This window comes from Moschus berezovskii, chromosome 22 (assembly GCF_049115385.1).
Source record: "Moschus berezovskii isolate FMDL1 chromosome 22, NW_MosBer_1.0, whole genome shotgun sequence".
NCBI lineage: Eukaryota > Metazoa > Chordata > Mammalia > Artiodactyla > Moschidae > Moschus > Moschus berezovskii.
In genome coordinates this window covers 23,362,501-23,387,267 of record NC_142481.1, presented here as the reverse complement: position 1 = coordinate 23,387,267, position 24,767 = coordinate 23,362,501, and the positions used below count along the sequence as shown (strand labels likewise).

Below are 24,767 nucleotides of genomic sequence, written 5' to 3'. Positions count from 1 at the left end.
ACTGACTCAATGGACATGGGTTTGGGTGAAGTCTGGGAGTTGGTGATGGACAGGGAGGCCTGTTGTGCTGCGGTTCTTGGGGTCACAAAGAGTCCAGCGCAATTGAGCAACTGAACTGAACTGAACTGAGTGTGTCCACAATTCACTGGCTGCTAGCCAGACAGATGTAGCCTGGACTTAGCTTAAGCAGAAGGGGGAAGTTTCTGCACTGGTAACCCAAAGGTGGAAGATTAAAAGCAGAGTCCATAAACCATCATGGATGTCAGTTTTTCAAAGTAGTGCCATTTTAGTCGCCCACTGACAAAGCATGGTAGTTCCATTTGCTTCACACCCTTGCCTGGCCACAGTGTTGTATTGTTCATTTTAGGCATGCTGGATATATAAAGTGATGTCTTCTGTTGGTTTTAGTTTTTATTTCTCTAATGATTAATGATATTGGGCACCTTTTCATGTGCTTGCTGGCTTTTAATTTATCTTTTAAAATTAAGTTTCAAGTCTTTTGCTCATTTTTTATTGTTTTTCCTTTTGTCATTAATTTGTAAGAGTACTTTACGACTTGTTATTCTGAATACTAGTCATCTGTCAAGTGTATGTATTGCTAATCTTCTGTTCCATTCTGTAGATTGCCTTTTCATTTCCCTAATGATATTTCTTGACAAGCTGACATTTTTAATTTTGATGAAATCTCTATTATAATTTTTTTTCTTTTAAGATTAATGCTTTTTGCCTTCTTGCCAAGAAATCGCTGCCTTTTCCAGGATCATGAATATGTTCTCTTGTGTCCACTTTTATAAGGGCAGTAGTTTTGGCTGCTTTGTTTAAGTTAATGATTTATCTTTTATTTCAATTTTGCATATGTGTCAGGTGCGGACCTTGCTTCTTTACTTTTACCCTGTGGGTTATTAGCTGATCTCCTTTTTATTATTCTGGAATTCCAACTACTTACTATATTATTCTATTATTTATTCTACTATTTGTCTATTATTTATTCCTTTTAATCTGTATTTTATGTTTCCCATTTTTTTTGTAGACTTCTCTGAATGCCTCCTATGCATTTTCCCATTTATTAATTTCTTCTTCAGTGAATACCCATCTGCTGAGTTTTAATTTTTCAATTATTTATAATTATTTTAATTTCTGAAAGTTTATTTGGTTCTGTCAAATCTGATTGCTCTCTACTCTTATTTTTCATATTTCCCTTTTATTTCTTTAATATAGTAAATATAGTTATATTGTATATTTGGTAATTCAGACATACTAAGTGTGCCCATCTATTTATTTATTTTGTTGTTTGCTGTTTCTTATGGTTTTCTATCATGGTATCTGGTAGAGGAGGAAAAATCTCTTTTTTCCTCTGTTTTATTTTTTGAGATGTGGTCCCTGTAACAAAGGACAGATTAACAAGAGAAGAACATAAAAATATTTTTAATATAAATTTTATGTGATATGTGAGCAGCTGGTAAAGAATTCACCTGCAATGATGGAGACCTGGGTTCAATCCTTGGTTTGGGAACATCCCCTGAAGAGGGGAAAGGCCACCACTCAAGTATTCTGGCCTAGAGAGTTCCATGGACTGTATATGTATGGTCCATGGGGTTGCAAAGAGTTGGACACGACTGAGCAACTTTCACTTGCAGCTTACTTGAGCCTTCATAAAGAAATGATCTGAAGAAGTAGTAAAATCTGAATTTCTTTATGCTGGGTTCACACTTCAGGTCAGAAAGTTGTGGGAAAATGTGATAGGACCAAACAGTGTTTGAGCTAAGCATAGTAAATTGAGGGAAACAGTAAGGCCTGTTGATTCAGATTCCTCTTGGTTTCCTTCTGTATTTGAAGGTAAACATACTTCTTTCTACCTGGTATTGAAAGGCACCTCTTGCATAGGGGATCTTATTACCTGCTTCAGGGGAGGTTAACAAAGCCCCTCTTGCACCTGCCATTTCTTCAGTTTGATATCTTTAATATGTCAAGGTGCCTTGTTTTGTGGTAGTATGTTATGGATCTTACCATATCTTATGCCTGTTTGAGTTTTATAACTTTTGGATTTAGCATCATAGCTCTGGGAAGGTCCTGGACTTTGTGTTCTGTCCTAGGCATCCAATGCAATAGTTAAAACAGAAGTTCACAGGATAACAAAGGCCGGGAGGGCAAAAGACAGCCTTGGCACTGGATTATTTCCTGATATTTTTCATTTTGCTTTAATGTCCTTATTTTCCTATCAAGTTAGTGATCAGTTTTAAAGTAGTTTGAAAAATGTTTTATTGATTATTTTAGTTATTTCAATCTCTAGTTTAATATGCTGCTTAAAACTAACTCTAATGTATGTCTTTTTTCACATTATGCAGCTATTTATGCAGTAGTTAGATTATCCATACATCATCAGTAGAATCAAAACTTGACAGAAGACTTCAGTGAGAAGCTAATCTCGTCCCTAGCTTTGTTTGCACATGGAAAACTGACATCCTAAGAAATTAAGTGGCTTGCCTGTAGCTCATATAAGTAATCAGAAGCAGTTAGAACCCAAACTCAGACTCTCAACTCTTGCGCAATGCTTTTTCCTCCATAGTGGGTCATCTCCCTAATCTCTTATATTCTTGCATATACATTTTTACTCCCTTAACCTGTTGACTTTAAAATGTAGCTATCTGTACATTCTCCTAGCAGCCCTCAATCTGGATTTTACTTTTATGTAAGTATTTGGATTGACACGCATGCTTACATTTATAGTCCCTTGATAAAGAAAGTGAATATTTGTATATTAAAATTTAGTCATGCATAGAAAAGTTGATTTCTATACACTGAGGTTCTGGTGTCAGCTTTGATTTTTGAATAAAGTCATTTTCTAAAGATTGCAGACAGAGATAAACTGTCTTGTAGCATTTTCCTTACATGAAAAGAACTGCTGATAAGAATATGCTTTCATCTTTATTGTGGGTTATCAATGACCAGGACTTATAACCTTTCATTAGTGAAAAACAGTAATGACTACCTAAACACAATTAATCACAGAGCTTTTCCAAATCCTTGATCACATTGGCTTGTCATCTCACTAAATAAGCATCTGATTGAACTTTCTGCAGCTGTTTGAAGTATGAATTGATTTGAGGAGGGAAATTTAGCATCATTTTTTCTTCATACTTCTTCAAACAATGTTCCAGAAGGAGAAGCAGTGATACTCCTCAGCAGGAAGTACTCAATCACTTTTCTAACAGTTGTGTTTATGCCCTTCAATTGCTGGTCCTCCACTGGATTTAATTATTGATTAAATACAGCTAGGACATGTTGTTTTCTTAACATCCAGAGCTTGAACCAGTGCTCTAGCAATTATGGCGGTCAAGTGTAAATTTCACCAATATCTAATATTTTACTCATTTTCATTTTCCTGAATCATATCCCCCCCCTCCTTTCCTTTCCTGTGTATGCCCTTCCATAGTGAAATCAAGTTTGTTTAAGCAATTGATTGTACCCCAGGGATGATTTAGTTGCATGAAAGTGAAAAGTGACAGTGAGGTCACTCAGTCGTGTCCAACTCTTAGTGACCCCATGGACTATAGCCTACTAGGCTCCTCCGTCCATGGGATTCTCCAGGCAAGAGTACTGGAGTGGGTTGCCATTGCCTTCTCTGTATTTTTATTATAGTCAAAAACTAAGAAAGAAATGAAGTAACTTGATGGTTTTTACAAACTACAAACCTCCAGAAGAGATTAGGAATGCAGTTTCTCAGGCTACATTAATAACAGTGAAACAGAACAAAAACCAAACTAAAACAAAACCAAAACAACTAGTAAATTAATTCTATCATTTGATTAAAACTGAGAAGTGAAAATGTTGACTATTGGGAGACAAATAGCTGGAGTAGGAAATGGCAACCCATTCCAGTATTCTTGCCTGGAAAATTCATGGACAGAAGATCCTCGAGGGCTATAGTCCATGGGGTTGCAAAGAGTTGGACATAATTGAGCATGCATGCACACATGCACAGGAGACAAATAACTGGTTAACTTTCACACTTTTCAACTGGATATTGAGAAACTTTATATAATCTAAGGGTTCAAGGAAATATCAGTATTCAGAATAGGCTTAAAAAAGACATAAGTTCTACAATTTTGGTTACTTGAATGAGCATTAGAAGTAGGAGCATGGCAGTGTTTTTTTCTTTAATGCCTGGTAATTTTGCTGTAACTTAGAGCTGACATTACTGGCATAAATAGGAAACAGAGCTAATGCACTTATTCAGCATTTTTGAAAATGTTATGTCTTTTACTAAAGTGGAAATAGTTCAATTCAGGGATCAGAAGTTGGCAAATAGGCTCTTTTCCCCAAAGGTGTGATGATGTATTATTAAATATATAAGCAATCATAATATTAATACTTCACAGAGCAGCTTTATGGTCAGTTATATATTTTACTCTAATAAACCATGAAGAAATTATTCTTTTCCTCCTGAAAGCTAATAAATGAGTACCAAATTATGATTCAGTAATTGAGTGTGATATGCTGTCTTGCAGTTAAAACTGCTAAATAATATACATCTGAATATAACCATGCAGAATTCACTAGTGGTCCAGTGTTTAGGACACTGAGCTTCTACAGCAAGGGCCCGAATTTGATCTCTAGTCAGGGAAGTAAGATTTCCTGCATGCTGCCAGGTTAGGCCAAAAAGATAAAAAATAAAAAAACCCTGCTAACTGACTATACTCATGCAGATTTACCTGTATGAGCTTTATGTCAGTTGTGAAATTATTATAATGAATTATAAACATATGCCATTATAATTACAAAATCTAGCAAAACATCGTTACTGTTAAAAAAAAAAGGGAATGTTTTTAACATGGCTTTAGAATCAGTACAAATATTCCTTGACCTAGGAATATTTTTTTGTCTATATTTTTGTCACAATTTTGTTTTCTTTGCCTCTTATTCCACAGTTTAGGATAGGGAATGGTAGAAGTTAGGATACACTGATGATTAGAGATTGTTTAGATAAGTGGAATGTTTTTGAAAATTACATAGCAAGTGAAAAGTCTCAAATCATTAGATGTTAGTGCTTACAGAGAACATCTCTGTAACTCCCTTCTTTTTAAAGGTGAGTAAACTGAGGCCCAGGCTTCTCTGGTGACCCAGTAGTAAAGAATCTGCTGGCCAATGTAGGAGGCGTGGGTTGGATCCCTGGGTTGGCAAGAGCCCCTGGAGAAGGAAATGGCAACCTATTCCAGTATTCTTGCCTGGGAAGTCTGATGGAGAAAGGAGCCTGGCGACCCACAGTCCATGGAGTCACAAAAGAGTCAGATATGACTTAACTAACAAGTAAACAACAAACTGAGGCCCAGGGGCATTAAGTGACGGTACATCTAAGTAAAGTTTGAACTTGAACCAATTCTTTGGTTCCCTCTGAGGCCAGCAAATTTTCTATAATACTTTCTATAATACTATAGTATTAAATTGCAGATCAAATTGCCAACATCCATTGAATCTTAGAAAAAGCAAGAGAGTTTCAGAGAAACATCTACTTCTGCTTCATTGACTGTGCTAAAGCTTTTGACTGTGTAGATCACAACAAACTGGAAAATTCTTAAAGAGATGGGAATTCCAGACTGCCTTACCTGCCTCCTGAGAAACCTGTATGCAGGTCAAGAAGCACCAGAATTGGACATGGAACAACGAACTGGTTCCAAATCAGGAAAGCAGTACGTCAAGGCTGTATATTGTCACCCTGCTTGTTTAACTTATGTGCAAAGTACATCATGAAAAACGCTGGGCAGGGTGAAGCACAAGCTGAAACAAGATGGCTGGGAGAAACATCAGTAACCTCAGATATGCAGATGACACCATGCTTATGGCAGAAAGTGAAGAGAAACTAAAGAACCTTTTGATGAAGGTGAAAGATGATAGTGAAAAACCTGGCTTAAAACTCAACATTCAAACAACAAAGATCATGGCATCTGGCATGATTGGATCATGGCATCCAATCACTTCATGGCAAATAGATGGGGTCGCAATGGAAACAGTGACAAACTTTATTTTCTTGCATTCCAAAGTCACTGCAGATGGTTACTGCAGCTATGAAATTAAAAGATGCTTGCTCCTTGGAAGAAAAGCTATGACCAACCTAGACAGCATATTAAAAAGCAGAGACATTACTTTGCCAACAAAGGTCCATGTAGTCAAAGCTATGGATTTTCCAGTAGTTATGTATGGATGTGAAAGTTGTACGATAAAGAAGGCTGAGTGTTAAAGAATTTATGCTTTTAAACTGTGGTGTTGGAGAAGACTTGAGAATCCCTTGGACTGCAAGGAGATCAAACCAGTCAATCCTAAAGGAATCAGTCCTAAGTATTCATTGGAAGGACTGATGCTGAAGCTGAAGCTCTAATACTTTGGCCACCTGATGCGAAAAGCTGACTCATTTGAAAAGACCCTGATGCTGGGAAAGATTGAAGGCAGGAAGAGAAGGGGATGACAGAAGATGAGATGGTTGGATGGCATCACCAACTCTATGGACATGAGTTTGAGCAAGTTCCAGGAGATGGTTAATGGACAGGGAAGCCTCATGTACTGCAGTCCATAGGGTCACAAAGAGTCGGACACAACTGAGCGACTGAACAGCAAAAACAATACTGTAATACTGTAGTATTATAGTATACTGTAATTCTATTAATAATCTGCACACTGCCTTCTGTGCAGATTAAGAATACCGATTTTGGCATTGCCATTAACACTGGTGTGCTGGGTAAGCCCAGATCAAGTTGCATAATTTGTTTCCTGAACCCTTCAGAGAAGGAGGACTTCTGAAGATGTGTGATTCAGCAGTTCACTTGAGAGGTGAATTTGACCTTGCCATGACCAGGAGATGAGAAACACTCTTTCCATCAACTTGCTAGTTCCCTAGAGAATCTATGGCTCCGCTCATATATTTTATTTACTGTCCTCCATTGTCTGAAAGTAACTGAAACCACAGAGTGAAATGTATTGTGGATATAGCTGGCTTCACATTTTTGGGGCAAAATTAGTTTTGCTCACATTTGTTTTTGCTTGATTGATAGTAGCAAAACTTGCAAGAAGTAATGAGACCTTCCACAAAATACGTCTTTACTAGAACATAATAAATGACTGTGGCTAACCTCATCTACAGTGACTGAAGAATTCAACCCCTGAAACTGATAAGAAACTATCTTGGTAACAGGCACTCCAAGGGCACAAAAAATACTGATGGTGAGGTACAGCAACCTTAACCATTCTCCCAGGCTTAACACTCTTTTGCCATTTTTCCTATCAGTTGTCAAACTGGGGAGAAGGACCCTATTTATGGTTGTCTTCATGAAAGTAGATGTGAATAGCAAGTTCTTCAACAGCTATGGAATCAAGACAAGAGTTATTGCTTTCTTCACTTTGTGATCTGATGACTTTTGGAAGATAGTAGTGAAAAAAATCAATATTAGATGGCTCTTGAAAAGAATACAGTGGCTTTTGTTATATTTCTGGGAAGGAACATTTTGCAGTGAGCAACTTAAACTGATGACATTAGTCTGTCTGACCCCTAGCTTTGGATGAAATAAGTAAGCCCTGGAATCTTTTTCCTCAGTTAGATTTTTAAACAATGAAGTATTTCAAATAAGCACAAAAGCACAGAAATAATGTAATCAACAGCCATTATATTTAACATATCTCAACATTTTGCCATATGCTTTTCTTTGAGATGTTTTATAGATAGCTAAACTGATTATAGATGTGCAGTTGCTTTGTTATTCTTTTCTAATCTAATTCTCATGTCTTAGTCCTCAGAATAGCCATACTGGGTGCATATTAATGCCATTCCTGCATATTACTTATCCACAAACCATTGTCTTGAGTAGTTTCAAACTTCTTGTAAATGGTATTATATTGTGTATACCATTTCCCAACTTGACTTTTTTATTCAACATTATGGTTTTTTTTTGTTTGTTGAAATACTTTTAAAATTTATTTGGCTGTGCTTGGTCTTAGCTGCAACATGTGAGGATCTTTAGTTCCCTGACCTTGGATTGAACCCTGGCCCCCTACATTGGGAGTGTGGAGTCTTAGCCACTGCACCACCAGGGAAGTCCTTCAACATTATGTTTTAAAGATTTAAACACACAGATATATAGCTGTGATTCATTTTAACTAATGCAGCATGCTCCAGCATGTGAAAATACTGTAGTTTATCAGTACTCCTATTAAATGTTAGGATATTCCTAGTTTTTTGCTATTATAAAGAATGCTGCAATGAGTTTCTTTGTATATGCCTTATGCATCTGTGTGAGATTATCCTTGGGGATAGATAACTAAAAGTGAGATTGCTGAGTTATAGGGCAAATGTATTTCAGTTCAGTTCAGTTAATCAGTCATGTCCGACTCTTTACGACCCCATGGACGGCAGCACGCCAGGCCTCCCTGTCCACCCCCAACTCCCGGAGTTTACTCAAACTCATCTTGAGCTTTACTGGATATGAAATTTATTGGTCAAGTGGTTGTACCAACTCTCACATCCATACATGACCACTGGAAAAACCATAGCCTTGACTAGACAGACCTTGGTTGGCAAAGTAATGTCTCTGCTTTTTAATATGCTCTCTAGGTTGGTCATAACTTTCCTTCCAAGGAGTAAGCGTCTTTTAATTTCATGGCAGCACTCACTATCTGCAGGTATTTTGGAGTCCAGAAAAATAAAGTCAGCCACTGTTTCCACTGTTTTTCCATCTATTTTCCATGAAGTGATGGGACCAGATGCCATGATCTTAGTTTTCTGAATTTTGAGCTTCAAGCCAACTTTTTCACTCTCCTCTTTCACTTTCATCAAGAGGCTTTTTAGTTCCTCTTCACTTTCTGCCATAAGAGTAGTGTCATCTGCATATCTGAGGTTATTGATATTTCTCCTGGCAATCTTGATTCCAGCTTGTGCTTCCTCCAGCCCAGCGTTTCTCATGATGTACACTGCATTTAAGTTAAATAAGTAGGATGACAATATACAGCCTTGACGTACACCTTTTCCTATTTGGAACCAGTCTGTTGTTCCATGTCCAGTTCTAACTGTTGCTTCCTGACCTGCATACAGATTTCTCAGGAGGCAGGTCAGGTGGTCTGGTATTTCAATCTCTTTCAGAATTTTCCACAGTTTATTGTGATCCATAATTAAGAGTATGCAAATTAAAGCAACAAGTTTCCGCTCATCAGACTGTTAAATTTAACTCATCAACAAGCTTAAAAGTTGACAAGAATGCATATCTTTATTTTGAAAGGAAGTACATGAAAATATTAGCAGTTCTTATCTCTAAAAAGTAGGCCTAGGGTTGAGTGAAGGAGAGGAAGATGTGTTCTTTTCATGGTATGTGCTGTTTAGTACTTAAAATTTTAACCTCATGTATATATTTTTTAAATAAAAATGTAACATTTTAGAGGCAAATGCCTAGATACTTTTTCTTTAAACGTCGGGAAACGTTTTGATGTGTTCAAAGTAATAGGGCCTAAAAAACATTTGCAGTATATAAAGGGCTATCAGTTTACTAAATCCCTGTTCAGTTCATATAGTTATGAATGTAGCAGAAATATTTGCTAAAAAAAAGTCCAAGTGATTAGGCTTTCTGAGTTCTAATTAAATTGGTAGCAGCACAGATCGACAGACATTCATGATATTTAAGGATTTCCTTTTTCTACCTTGATGTCAAAGTAAGGTACTTGCTGTGACGTTGCAGAGATCAGATAAAATAAACCTTTGTAACTTGTGTCTTCTTGGAAGCCCAAGGACATGCATATACCTAGACTCAAGGCAGTTGATGCGTCCTGAATGAAATCAAAACTTAAATTAGTGTGCTGAATAAAGGTGTTCTTAGCATGAAAACATTTAAAGTTTTAACCAATACTTTGGTCTTTCTGTTTTTTCCTTTTCATGTAATCACTATCCAGCCATAGTATGTATGTATGTGCATGTGTGTTTCATTTCATTTTTGTTTTGTTATAATTACTGTTGTTAGGAGAATGTGGTTCCTTTTAAATAGTCAGTTTTCTGTTAATGAAGTTATTAATGCCACCTTTCTGATCCCCTTTGTTTGGACTTAGATCCTCTCATGCTGAGCAGCTCTTCCCAGATGTACTTGGTGCAGTTAATTTAAGAAATCCAGTTTATGCTTGGAATAAAGATGAGGCTAATAGCTATAATTCTAGAACTCAGGTGCCCTCATGGTCAGGTTTTTGGATTTTAAACTATTACAAAGAAGTAAAAGATTGGTAGCACTTACCACAATTCATAATTTATGTATTCTTTTTACAGTACTCAAGAAAGTTAGTTTATTTCTCTATAATTGTACCAAACATAACATTTCAGATTTCTGATCATGTCTGATCTCTGACTGACAGGGAAAAGGGGAGAATGAAGTATCTAATGCTTGTGCAATATTCTCTGACTTTACCATGGGGGGAAAATAGCTTAGTAGCATAGTTCTCAGAGAAGGCAATGGCAAGCCACTCCAGTACTATTGCCTAGAATATCCCATGGATGCCTGGTAGGCTGCAGTCCGTGGGGTCGCTAAGGGTCAGACACGACTGAGCAACTTCACTTTCACTTTTCACTTTCACACATTGGAGAAGGAAATGGCAACCTACTCCAGGGTTTTTGCCTGGAGAATCCCAGGGACGGGGGAGCCGGTGGGCTTCCGTCTATGGGGTCACACAGAGTCGGACACGACTGAAGTGACTTAGCAGCAGCAGCAGCAGCAGCATAGTTCTAGAATAAATCTAAAAGTACATTTATACTTTGTTAATATTCTAGGTGAAAAAGTGTTTATATCTCTGTATGGAGCTGCCGTAGACATGAACATAAGGTTGGACAAGAATTCCTTGATCCTTGAGAAAACTTACATATCTCTGGCCAATCAGCGAACTGTAACTATTCACAACCACAGTAGCATCATTGCCCATTTCCAGTGGAAGATATTTGCTACCCAGGAAGAGGAAGACCAAGAAAAGTACAGGTTTGTAAGAAAAATCACTATCCATATAATTCGAAGGAACATGAAACTTAGTTATGAAAATTCTGTGGCTTTTGCGGTAAGTTTCTAACCAACTCAAACAATGTCAGATACATTATCATTTGGGTCCAGTTTACAATGCCCCTTGTTTCATTTAAAGAACTGGACTGAACTATGTGGAACACAATGTTGTCCATCCTCAGTTAATCTTATCCTGCTTATGTTAATAATTTATCAGTAGCTGGTTTCCTGAATTTTAAAGACCAAGCACATCATTCCTCACTATTCTCTGAAAACAAATCTACATGTCTTTATTTCTTTTCATAACCCTAACCAGATCAATTAGTTTTCGTAGGGTTTCTAAAAGTAATCTCTTGTGGATTGGGATCTTGTGGACTACTTTTTTCCCAATGAAAAGAAACTTTCAGAAAAGACAAAGAATGGGGAAAATGAGGGCTTAGATATAAATGGCTTTAATAATTTCAGTTTTAGTAGCATTGCTCAGTCCTCACTAACTGTATAATTTAATAGAGGTTTTTTGTTGGTATTTTAATCTGCTGCTTTTTAAAATGATACTTCAGGCAGTGGAGAAAATTAATAAAATGGGAAGCCAAACTTTTAATTAATCTCATCACTGTTAAATTTTTAATATTTCTCTTTTTTACTGAATCTATCATTGACTCTTTTAAACTCCATTTGCAATTTTAGCTTCCTCCATCCTCCCTGAATTAGCACTTTTGCCGCTTTTATTGGAACTTATTTCAATCTTTTTTATTTGCCTCTCCATTTTCATTAAAGATTAGCCCCGAGAAGCTTCAAAGCTCTGTTTAACACCAAGTTAGTATGTGATAAAAATAAAAAGTCTTAGGTCTGTGGAGACCAGGCAGAAATCCCCCAGTGAGCTGTCCCTAATTGAATCAGAAGGAGCGGTGACAGTGATAGGATACCACGGACCAGAGGCTTTGTCATCCAGACAATGAGCTTTAATCACCGCATTGCCACTGTGCCACCTTTAAAAAGTGAGAAAAGAAAAGCCTTTTCTGCCTAAAATCTTCATGTTGCCTCACGGCATAGAAACACCAGTAGTTTAAAAAGGCAAGAGGAGACCTCTCGTCCATTGCTTCATCGGTCCTGATTCTTCAGCTGACATGTATGTATCAACAATCAGAATGGTCCGGGCATGTTCAAAGATAAAAACAGAGCAGTTACAAATGCAGAAACAGCAGTGAAGGAGTGTTTCAGTACCCTCCTTGTGCTGTGGGCATAATCTTTTGGGGAGAAAAGAGTATGTACTATCAGAGAGAAAGTGTTAGTTAGTGGCTCAATCATGTCTGACTCTTTGCGACCCCATGGACTAGAGCCCACCAGGTTTCTCTGTCCATGGGATTCTCTAGGCAAGAATACTGGAGTGGGTTGCCATTCCCTTCTCGAGGGGATCTTCCCAACTCAGGGATCAAACCTGGGTCTCCCGCATTGCAGGCCGATTCATTACTGTCTGAGACACCAGGGAAAATCATCAGAGGGAAAGCCAGCTTTAATTTCAATTATGTCTTTGTGTTTGACCAAATGTATAGGACGTGACTGATGCCATGCCTATGTCCAAAAGATATGTAAGGAAGTTATTCAACAGCGAAACTCAGGAAAAATTCAAACCAATTACTGTCAGAAATTCAAAGAGATTATAATTTTAACCACACGTGAATGGACATTTCTACCCTCCCCCACACTTCTTGTCCCCCCAAACACTCATGGCCCTATCTGTAATATTATCTTTGAGTCTTATTCTTCCTTTTCTTTTGCATTGTCTCCCTTGCTCTTTCTGTTAGATCCTCCTGGCTGTTTTTTGTTGGTTTGTTTTTTTGTAGCAAGGAAACAATATAATAGAGCATTTTGACCATCACAATTAGAAGCCCAAATTTATCATCTTGGATCATACCCCTCCCTTAAACAATGAACTTGAAAAGTGGCTTCAGGAGGCTAAATAAGAATGTTTTGCTGTGTGTGGGTGACACACAGTAACATAACTTATATTGCTACAAACTGGACTGGTTGATCTAAGTGAAGAATGTATTGAATTTTCTGCCCTATCCCCTCTTCCTACCCTTCTCTTAGGGTAAGATGCCTTATCTCTTATTTGACCAGGTATCTCTTCTCTCCCATGCCTCTCTTGTTCCTTGATACATTCCCAAGCATGCCACCAAGTTTCATATTATTAGCCATGGATTCTTGTCCTCGACTAATGAGCAACAAAATGCCCATCATCTCAAAAAGCAAAGAAAGAGGCTGTTCTTTACTGAACATCTGGTTCATATCTTTGGATAGGTGCCTCTTTCATGGGTGGCTGTGCTCTTGCTGTGAGTGTAGATCCTCTCCTCTTCCGTGTAACAAACCCTTAGCTTGTCTCTTAGGCTCACATCAGCAGCAGATCAAGCAGAATGTTCTTGGATATCTTGCTTATGGGCCAAGGTTTGCTTGTCCCTAAGAAACAGGAGTGAGATCTTTAGCTTCTGGCATAAATTCTCTCTTGAGCTCCCCAAGAAGACCAGTGCAAGAATCCCTGGAATAATCTTTTTATGTTTGACTCTGCCACTCCTAGTGGTGAGCAAGCTTTTTCTTCTCCTCTTCCTTCAGTAACCTCTGTAGTAAAGGTATAGAGAGAAAGGTTGACTTCTGTCCTGAACTTGCGACACAGGTGGTCTAAACGGGCCTTACGCATACTTTAGGAGATTCATGTTTCCCTTTGCAGCATCCTAGTGACTTAAGATTTTAAAACTTCAGTGTAGATTTTAGGTGAATTCAAGAGTCTTCTCACTGCTTTCCAGTTATAACATGGCTTAAAATGTGGGAGAGGGTGAAGCTGGGATGATTTGGGAGAATGGCATGGTAGCATGTATATTATCATATGTGAAATGAATCACCAGTCCAGGTTCGACGCATGATACAGGATGCTTGGGGCTGGTGCACGGGGATGACCTGGAGGGAGGATACGGGGAAGAGGGAGGTGGGAGGGGGGTTCAAGAAGGTGAATACATGTACACCTGGGGCGGATTCGTGTCAATGTATGGCAAAATCAACCAATATATTAATGTAAAGTAATTTGCCTCTAATTAAAAAAAAATAATTTAACAAAGACAAAAAAAAAAACTCATCCCAAGGCATTCATCTATGGGGCTGAAAATAGCTACGCGATCACTTCGAGAATTCTAATCCCTTTAGTATTATGGACATCCTCATGGTCCTATTCCAACCATCATAGTTTCCTGTTCTCCAGCATCCTGATGCTGGGCCTGAGCAAAGGCACATCTGAGCCCTCTACCTTTCTGGCAGTTTATCACTTTCATTCTATGAAGGAAGTCTTCCTCTCTGTCTTCCAAAACATGTTGATATGAACCTTGGGACACACATTCAGATTTGGGGACCTCAGGCTAATCTCAGGCTCCAGACTCTCACAATAGAGATATCATTTCCCCTAGGAAGAAGTTCTGAACTTTTTTTTTTTTTCATTTTTTGTGAACCTTAGGAATCAGATATAAGAACCTTTGAAAATAATCTTTTGGTTCTCTCTCTTTTCTGACATTTTTCTAGGAGTTACAGAAAATTAATCCCTTCAAAAATTGAGACTGAATTCATTCCTCCTTACTTCCTTTATCTTGGCCTGAGGGATTATAAAATATCCTACAATATACTTCCATCCTCATTCTTATCACAGTTTATTATTTCCAGAGACACAGCTTGGGCTTTTGAGGATTTCTGCTCCCCATTTCTCCATCAAGGTCATGGCCATTCTCTCAATAACAGTTGCTCTGGTTCCAGATTTACTGTGTGAAAGAACACAGAATCCTCAGCGGAGCCTCCTGCCCCAAAAGTGATCAGCATGGATGTTGTTCCAAAGCATTACAGTGTTGGAGATGACACATCTCTAAATAAATCAGTTGTATTTGGGCTTTCAGCCCATCACCCAGGTAGTAATAAATTTAATCTCAGTTGTGTTTGGGGAGCCCTTCCAGGTGGTGCTAGTGGTAAAGAACCCACCTGCCAATGCAGATTAGACATAAGAGACTCCGGTTCAATCCTGGGTTGGGAAGATCCCCGGGAGAAGGAAATGACAACCCACTCCAGTATTCTTGCCTGGAGAATCCCATGGACAGAGGAGCCTGGAGGGCTACAGTCCATGGGGTCACACAGTCAGACACGACTGAAATGACCTAGCACATCACTCCCTTTCCTAGTCATATGAGAACCTAAAGACTTGAGTGGTACTTGGTAAACAGGAAGAGGACCTCTAGTACTTCATTTATAACAGGCATCACAGAGTTATTGATACTCTGTCCAGTATCACACAGTCCATTTGAAGTTGGATGGCTCCATCCTTTCCATACCAGGTGTGGAGGGGGATATTTCTGCCAGCCATGATGGCTGAGGTTCTTAGTTTTTAATCTCGGCATTCAATTACCACCTTTTGGGATGCTGCAGAGGATCAGAGTACAGGTCTCTAGGAACCCAAGATGAGAGGGCAGTACTGGTTCAACACTAGAGTACTTGAGACACACTATACTCCCCGCTGAGTATAGTCCACTGACAGAACTGTAGTTGATGCCTGAAGGTGATGGATGTTTGGGCTACCAGACCATTTGCAAAATGTGTTAAATCCATGATTTTACTGAAAGAGAAGGCTAGTGTCTTGTTACATTCTGTGATGACAGGCATCTTCATCTGAAAAACAGAACACCTCTGAGTGCAGGAGCCAGTGAGTATCAGCCAGACAAGATGGCAAAACAGTAGACTGAGGTATATAGAAGTCCTTGTTGGCGTCAACCCAGCTCACAGTGATGTGACACATTCCCTTCTTACACTCAGCCATGGCTGTAGTTCTGCATAGATGGCAGAGAGGATGACATCTGGTATCCCCCCCAACCCCCAACCCCCACTTCTCATTATACAGCAGTCACTGACTCAAGAGTCCCAACAGCGTGGGAGAAAAGCAGCATTTTTGTGTTGTCCTCTTTTGTTTCCTGGTGTAAAGGTTGAGTTCACCATACTCCTCAATTCATAAAGCATTATCATCTTTGGTCCACACAAGCCGTTTTATCCCCACACCCTACTCCCATTAACCCTCATATATAAATGTAATGTGTATGAGTCCCATTCGGAGAAGGCAATGGCAAGCCACTCCAGTACTATTGCCTAGAAAATCCCATGGATGGAGGAGCCTGGTAGGCTGCAGTCCGTGGGGTCGCTAAGGGTCAGACATGACTGAGTGACTTCACTTTCACTTTTCACTTTCACACATTGGAGAAGGAAATGGCAACCCACTCCAGTGTTCTTGCCTGGAGAATCCCAGGGACGGGGGAGCCTGGTGGGCTTCCGTCTATGGGGTCACACAGAGTCAGACACGACTGAAGTGACTTAGCAGCAGCAGCATGAGTCCCATTATTTGTTTAACCAATACTTCAATCTGGTACATCAAATTTACCCACATTTTTTGTGTTATTACAAGCACTTTGGTGAACCTCTTTGTTGCTTTTTGTTTACATTCGTGATTGTTTCTTTAGGATATGTTCCTAAGGAATCAGTTCAGTTCAGTCGCTCAGTCGTGTCCGACTCTTTGCGACCCCATGAATCACAGCACGCCAGGCCTCCCTGTCCATCACCAATTCCCGGAGTTCACTCAAACTCATGTCCATCGAGTCGGTAATGCCATCCAGCCATCTTATTCTCTGTCGTCCATGTCTCCTCCCACCCCCAACCTTTCCCAGCATCAGTCTTTTCCAGTGAGTCAACTCGTCGCATGAGGTGGCCAAAGTATTGGAGTTTCAGCTTTAGCATCAGTCCTTCCAATGAACACCCAGGACTGATCTCCTTTAGAATGGACTGGTTGGATCTCCTTGCAGTCCAAGGGACTCTCAAGAGTCTTCTCCAGCACCACAGTTCAGAAGCATCAATTCTTCGGCGATCAGCCTAAGGAATAGATATGTATTAATAAATTCCACTTGGAAAAATACATGATTTCCTTTCTTCCTGTGGACTGAGCTGCCTTTCATTTGCCTTGACCTGCCCAACAGTATAGAAGGATGGCTGCTCTGGTTACCTTGTGCACTGCTTCCCATCCAGCAAGAAAAAGGGAGTACACGATGCTTTCTTCACTGGGACCAGAACACACTGAACCCACTTCTTCGACTTCTTTATGCTGTGTGACTGAAGGACCCTGGACACTGAAGTTATTTTAAAAAGAGTTATTTGACATTGCTGAGCATACGGTTTGCATGAAGTCAGTTACAAAATAATTGGGGCTGGTAATCCCAGAAAAATGCTGGGAAAATGGTCATGTCCCCTGGCAGGACTTGAAATTCAGTCTTCAGATGAAGTCACAGACACAAGGAGCTGTGTGAGCATACCTTCAGTGATGAGTAGACGGTTGTGAAGGCTGCTTTTCTGACTTATCACAAGGGATGTGAAGATCTAGAGAGAGAGAGAGAAAGGACGTGTCTCCACATGTAGTCTGAGTATTTTATAACTTGACAGCTTGGCAACTACCTGCGGTTCATATAGGAGAAAACTGACATTTCTTGAGCAACTGCTTTGTTCCAAGATTACCCCATGTCCTTGATCACGTTTAATTCTCAACACGTTTTTGTGATGGAGGATCTCCTATTCTTTCCATTTTGTTGATGAAGGCACTGAGGCTTAGAGGATTTAAGTAACTCCTGAAGTCACAGAATGAGTAGAATTAGTATGAAAACTTAGTCTATGGTGGCTCCAGATTCTGTTCTGTAGGTAATAAGGGCTAGGAAAGAATTCAAGCTAAGCAAGTTTAGAAGAAACAAAAAATTGCCCTTGAAGTGTGAGAGGCAGGGTAGATGTTAAATATTGAAAAAACATCCTGGAAAACACAATTACCTAAAGGAAAATATTTGTGCAAATAGCTGTAAGGGCTCAGGAGTAAGCAAATGAGCATTGAGTAGGATAGGAAGCCTGGGGGACTTCTTGAAGGAAACAAACTGAAGTTCTCGAGAGGATAAGGTATAAGGTCTCTCATCTGGTATGTTACAGTCTCAGGCAAGGAAGGACCACCCCAAAGTCATGGGTGAGACTGTTCATAAGAGGATGGGCTGGAGGGGAGCCCTTTACAGTGTTCTTCATGGAAGTACCAGAGTGAATCTCATGTTTCTTCTTCTTTTTTAAGGGTCTGTGATGATCTTAGCAAAAAGGAAAAGAGTGAGACTGATGAGTTTCTTGAGGAGTGCATTATTGATCCTTCTCTCCGACAACGTCTTTCCATTCTATCCCGAACTTTTGAGAATCAGAGAAAGCTGGTTCAGGCAGACAGCATGCTCTTCTTGAATACCATTTTCACTATTGAGCCTCTGGTAAGCACATAAATACAATAAATCTTGCAATAAACATAGTGGGGAACAGGGCTTAATGTGATGTGAATACTCACTCTGAAATTGATGACGGTATGATCCAAGAGCGTAAAGATTCCATCTGAGCCACCTCATTGTCATTACGTGACAGTGAATGAAGGTTAATGGTTAGAACACTCAGAGGTGACGTTCATAGAGGTCACACTGTATGTACCAGTTGCTGATAAGCACTTCATACATGATACCTACTTTATCTCATTTATATATATGTTATTATCAGTTGTTATTAGTCTCCCATTCTACAGATGAGGAAATTAATAAGAGTTAGAGAAATTTGATAACTTATTCAAGGTCAAGCAATTAGTGTTAGTAGTTAGAAATTTATCCCTCATTGGCCTCATTCTAGAGCAGGGTTTCTCAGCGTCTTCACTATTGACATTTGGGGCTGGATAATTCTTTGTCCTGTATACTGTAGGATATTTTAACAGCAGCTCTGACTTTTACCCATTGGATGTTAGTTGCAAGAACCAAATCTCCATCCAGATGTCAGATGTCCTCTGGGGGGCAAAATCATTTGAGTGGAAAGCTGTTTTGTCCTTAATTCACTCAATAAATACTTATTGACTGCATGTTCTGTACCAGGCATTGCGTAGTGGGCATTGATGAACAAAACAGACATAGTCCTTGACCTCACTGTCTAACTACTGAGACCTGAGCTAGAGTTAGAACAGAATCTGTCTGATTTCACAGACTAATTTCTCTTTTTTTTAAGGTATGCAATGTAGTGAATTGATATTTTTATAGATGGTACTCCATTTAAAGTTATTACAAAATAATGACTATAATTCCCTGTGCTGTGCAATATATCCTTGTTCCTTATCTTTTTTATACACAGTAGTTTGATTCTCTTAATTCCAGACCCCTATCTTGTCCCTCCCCACTCCCTCTTCCTACTGATAACCACTGATTTGTTTTCTATACCTGTGAGTCTGTTTCTATGTTGCTGTATATATTTGTTTTATTTTTCAGGTTCCACAGGTAAGTGATAACATGGTATTTGTCATCTCCATCTGACTTATTTCACTAATCATAATATTTTCTTGGTCTATCCACTTGTTGCAAATGTCATTCTTTTTATGGCAGAGGAAAACAATAGAATGGGAAAGACTAGAGATCTCTTCAAGAAAATTACAGATACCAAGGGAGCATTTCATGCAAAGATGGGCACAATAAAGGACAGAAACAGTATGGACCTAACAGAAGAAGAAGATATTAAGAAGAGGTAGCAAGAATACAGAAGAACTATACAAAAAATATCTTCATGACCCAGATAACCATGATGGTGTGATCACTCACCTAGAGCCAGACATCCTAGAGCCTGAAATCATATGGACCTTACCTAGGAAGCATCACTATGAACACAACTAGTGGAGGTGATGAAATTCCAGTTGAGCGATTTCAAATCCTAAAAGATGATGCTGTGAAAGTGCTGCACTCGATATGCCAGCAAATTTGAAACACTTAGCAGTGGCCACAAGACTGGAAAAGGTCAGTTTTCATTCTAATCCCAAGAAAGATAATGCCAAAGAATCTTCAAACAACTGCATAATTGCACTCATCTCACACACTAGTAAAGTAATGATGGAAATTCTCCAAGCTAGGCTTCAGCAGTATGTGAACTGAGAACTCCCAGATGTTCAAGCTGGATTTAGAAAAAGCAGAGAAACCAGAGATCAAATTGCCAACAACTGTTGGATCACAGAAAAAGCAAGAGAGTTCCAGAAAAACATCTACTTCTGTTTCATTGACTATGCTAAAGCCTTTGACTGTGTGGATCACAACAAACTGTGGAAAATTCTGAAAGAGATGGGAATACCAGACCACCTGACCTGTCTCCTGAGAAATCTATATGTAGGTCAAGAAAAAACAGAACCGGATGTGGAACAACAGACTGGTTCCAAATTGGGAAAGGAGTACATCAAGGCTGTATATTGTCACCCTGATTATTTAACTTATATGCAGAGTACATCGTGCGAAATGCCAGACTGGATGAAGCACAAGCTGGAATCAGTATTACCACAGGAAATATCAATAAACTCAGATACGCAGATGACACCACCCTTATGGCAGAAAACAAAGAGGAGCTAAAGAGCTCTTGATGAAAGTGAAAGAGGAGAGTGAAAAACCTGGCTTAAAGCTCAACGTTCAAAAAACTAAGATTATAGCATCTAGTCCCATCACTTCATGGCAAATAGATGGGGAAACAATGGAAACCGTGACAGACTTTATTTTCTTGGGCTCCAAAATCACTGCAGATGGTGACTGCAGCTATGAAATTAAAAGACAGTTACTCCTTGGAAGAAAAGCTATGACCAACCTAGACAGTATATTAAAAAGCAGAGACATTACTTTGCCTACAAAGGTCTGTCTAGTCAAAGCTATAGTTTTTCCAGTGGTCATGTATAGGTGTAAGAGCTATACTATAAAGAATACTTAAGCACTGAAAAATTGATGCTTTTGACTGTGGTGCTGGAGAAGACTCTGGAGAGTCCCTTGGGCTGCAAGGTGATCAAACGAGTCCATCCTAAAGGAAATCGGTCCTGAATATTCATTGGAAGGACTGATGCTGAAGCTGAAACTCCAATCTTTTGGCCACCTGATGTGAAGAACTGACTCATTGGAAAAGACCCTGATGCTAGGAAAGATTGAAGGCAGGAGGAGAAGGGGACAACAGAGGATGAGACGGTTGGATGGCATCACCGACTCGATGGACATGAGTTTGAGCAAGCTCTGGGACTTGTGATGGACAGGGAGGCCTGGCATGCTGCAGTCCAAGGGGTCACAAAGAGTCAGACACGACTGTGTGACTGGACTGAACAGTTTGTCTGTTGATGGAATTAGCTTGCCATAGGTTAATTGACCGTATGTGTGTGGTTTCTGTCTGGGCTCTGTTCTGCTCCATTGATCTGCATGTCTGCTTTCTATTCAGTGTTACTGATCTGTGTGCTGGTACCATGCTCGTTTGATTAGCTGTTTAGTATGGTCCGAAGTCAGGGAGGGTGATATTTGAGCTTTGTTCTGTTTTCTTGAGATTGCTTTGGTTATTTGGGTTTACTTGTTCTAGTTCTTTGAGAAGTGTCATGGGTATTTTAATAGGTATTATATTAAGTCTTTAGATTGTTTTGGGAAATATGGGCATTTTAACAGTATTAATTCTTCCAATCCATGAATACAGGATACTTTTCTACTTACTTGTATCGTTTTCTATTTCTTCATCTGTGTCTTTAGTTTTCAGAGTACAGGTCTTTTAGTTCCTTCATTAAGTTTATTCCTAGGTATTTTAATCTTTTAATGCAATTGTAAATGGAATTGTTTTCTTGATTTCTTTTTTAAATTGTTCACTGTTAGTGTATAGAAAAGCTACAGATTTCTATATATTAATCTTATATTCTATAATGTTACCAAATTCATTTATTAGTTCTAGCAGTTTTATGGAGGAGATTTTAGGATTCTTTTTATATAGTATCATGTCATTTGCAAATACTGACAGTTTCATTTCTCCTCTTCCAATTTAGATTCCTTTTGTTTCTTTTTCTTATCTGATTTCTGAGACTGGAACTTCTAATACTGTGTTAAATAGAATTGTCAAGAGTGGGCATCCTTGTCTTATTGCTTTTAGCTTTTTACCACTGAGTATTATATTAGCTGTGTATTTATTGTAAATGGGCTTTATTTTGTTGAGATATGTTCCCTCTATACCAACTTGGTTGAATTTTTATCATGAATGGCTATTGAATTGTGTTGAATGCTTTTTCTGAATCATTTGAGAAGTGATCGTGTAGGGTTTTACCCTTTGTTTTGTTAATGTGGTGTATCACAGTGATTTATTTGTGTATATTGAACCATCCCTTCATCCCTGGAACAATCCCACTTGATCATGATGTATGATCCTTTTTATATATTGTTGAATTTGCCTTGCTAATATTTTGTTGAGGATTCTTGTATCTGTGTCCCTCATAGATATTGGCCTGTAATAGTCTCCTGTTTTGTTTTTTTTTTTTTTGGCAGTATCTTTCTCTGGCTTTGGTACCAGGGTAATGGATTCATAAGATGAGGTTGGGAGTGTTCCCTCCTGTTTAATTTTTTGGATTAGTTTGAGATGGATAAGTATGTTTGATACTCTTCTTTATATGTTTGATAAAATTCGGAGAGGGGTTCAAGAGGGGGAACACATGTACACCTGGGGCGGATTCATGTCAAGGTATGGCAAAACCAACCAATATATTAATGTAAGGTAATTTGCCTCCAATAAAAAAAAAATTCCCTGTGAAGCCATGCAGTCTGGGACTTTTTTTCTCTTAAAATTTTTTTGATTACTAATTCAATTTTGATACTAGTAATTGATCTTTCAGATTATCCTTTTCCTGATTCAATCTTGGAAGATGGTATGTTTCTGGAAATTTACCCATTTCTTCTAGGTTGTCTGTTAGCATATGACCATTCATAGTATTCTCTTACAATTGTTTGTATTTCTGTGTTATCAGTTGTAATTTCTGTCTTTCATTTTTTGTTTTGTTTATTTGCATTCTTCCTCTTTTTCTCATAATGATCCTGGCTAAAGGCGTATCAGTTTTATTTATCTTCGTGTCATTGATTTTTTTCTTTTTGTTCTCTATTTTATTTAGTTCCTCTCTTATATTTATTGTTTTCTTCCTTCTACTGATTTTAGGCTTTGTTTGGTCTTCTTTTTCTAATTCATTTAGATAATAAGTTATATTGTTTATTTGAAATTTTTCTTGTTTCTCGAGGTAAGACTTTGTTGCTGTAAATATCTCTCTTAGAACCACTTTTGCTGTATCCCATAGATTTTGGAAAGCTGTATTTTTATTGTCGTTTATTTTGATGTATTTTGATGCTTTCTTTTTTGATTTCTTCAATGACCCATTGATTTTTAGTAGCATGTTGTTTAGTCTTCTTGTGTTTGTGTTTTACCCACTTTTCTTCCTGTAATTGATTTCTACTTTTGTACTGTTGCAGTTGGACATGATGCTTGATATAATTTCTATCTCTTAAATTTGTTTAGACTTGTTTTGTGACTTAGCATGTGATCTGTTCTGGAGAATGTTGCATGTGTACTTTAAAAGAATGTTGCATGTGTTGCATGCTGCTTTTGAATGGAATGTCCTGTAGATATCTATGAAGTACAGCTGGTCTGATATGTCATTTAAGGTCATAGTTTCTTTACTGATTTTCTGTCTGGATGATTGGTCCATTGACGTAAGTGAGATGTTGAAGTCCACTACTATTATTATATTATTGTAAATTCCTCCCTTTATATCTAGTAATATGTTTTATACTTTTATGTGCCTATTTCACAGAACAAATTCCTGACCACTCTGCCCCACTGCCTCAAAATGAATAACCAGCATCTTCTATATGTGCTAGGCACTGTATGTTATTTTAAACTTCGCAAGCATAGAGTGATGTGAGGATAAAGACAATAATAAGAGTTAAGAAAGCCCACAGCTAGTTAGAGCTGCTGGATTGTTACCATTCAGACCTGTTGGGCACAAGGACACATTAGAATAAAAAGTCATTTGTGAGAAATTCCACTGACTTATATACAGCAGTTTTCCTTTTATCTGTACTTTGAAATTATGATTACAAGATATAACATAGAAAAGGTATTCCATGGCTAAGTAAGTTTAAGAAACAATGGGTTCCATATTGTTTGAAAGTTTTATTTTGCTGTTAGATGGCTAAAAGTCTTTCATATGATAATGAGCATTATAAATCTCTAAGAGGGAGCCTTCCCCTTGGAGATATCCTTTGGAACTAATATTTAGTAGACTTGGCTATGTGCTGCTGCTGCTGCTGCTAAGTCACTTCAGTCGTGTCCGACTCTGTGTGGCTATGTGAATCACTGGTAAAGATTGTCAGGACACTGATTCAGAGGCTGAGGTGATTATCATAGGCTACAAAGTTAGAGTAGGCTTTTTGAGAGCAGAGCCTTCAGTTGGATCTTGCAGAATGGAACTTTTGGAAAACAAAATTGGGGTTTCATTCAAGGCATGGTTTGTTTAGAGCTCCATTAATGGTTCTATTTTGGTTGAAGTAAAGGGTTCATGTAGGACAATAAGGTTGGAGATGTGGTTTGAGGTTGAATCTTCTCTCATGTCAGAAGACAATCTCGGGTTCAACTGAGCCAAGGGATCTTCAGATATAATGAGTTAAGTCAAGGTGAAAATATAGTCTTGGAAGGACAGGACATGTACCTGTACAAGTAAGCCATACCCAAAGATGTGAGAAGATCAAGAAGGCATTACAAATTCCAAGCAAGTAAGTTGCTGGGTGGGACAGAGGCAGGGAGGAGCAATCAGTCAGGGCAATCTTAGACATAGCTGGCAAGGCCCAGAGTGTA

General features: G+C 38.6%; 1 protein-coding gene across 1 annotated transcript in view; it reads left to right on the top strand.

Moving 5' to 3' along the window:
- The window catches only part of HYDIN (HYDIN axonemal central pair apparatus protein), a 415,120-nt gene that overhangs the window by 132,367 nt on the left and 257,986 nt on the right, over positions 1–24,767 (top strand). The window contains exons 9-10 of the mRNA XM_088830541.1: positions 10,784–10,985; positions 18,166–18,349. Of these exons, the coding sequence (XP_088686667.1) occupies positions 10,784–10,985; positions 18,166–18,349 (386 nt within the window). The remainder of the gene's footprint in view (positions 1–10,783; positions 10,986–18,165; positions 18,350–24,767) is intronic.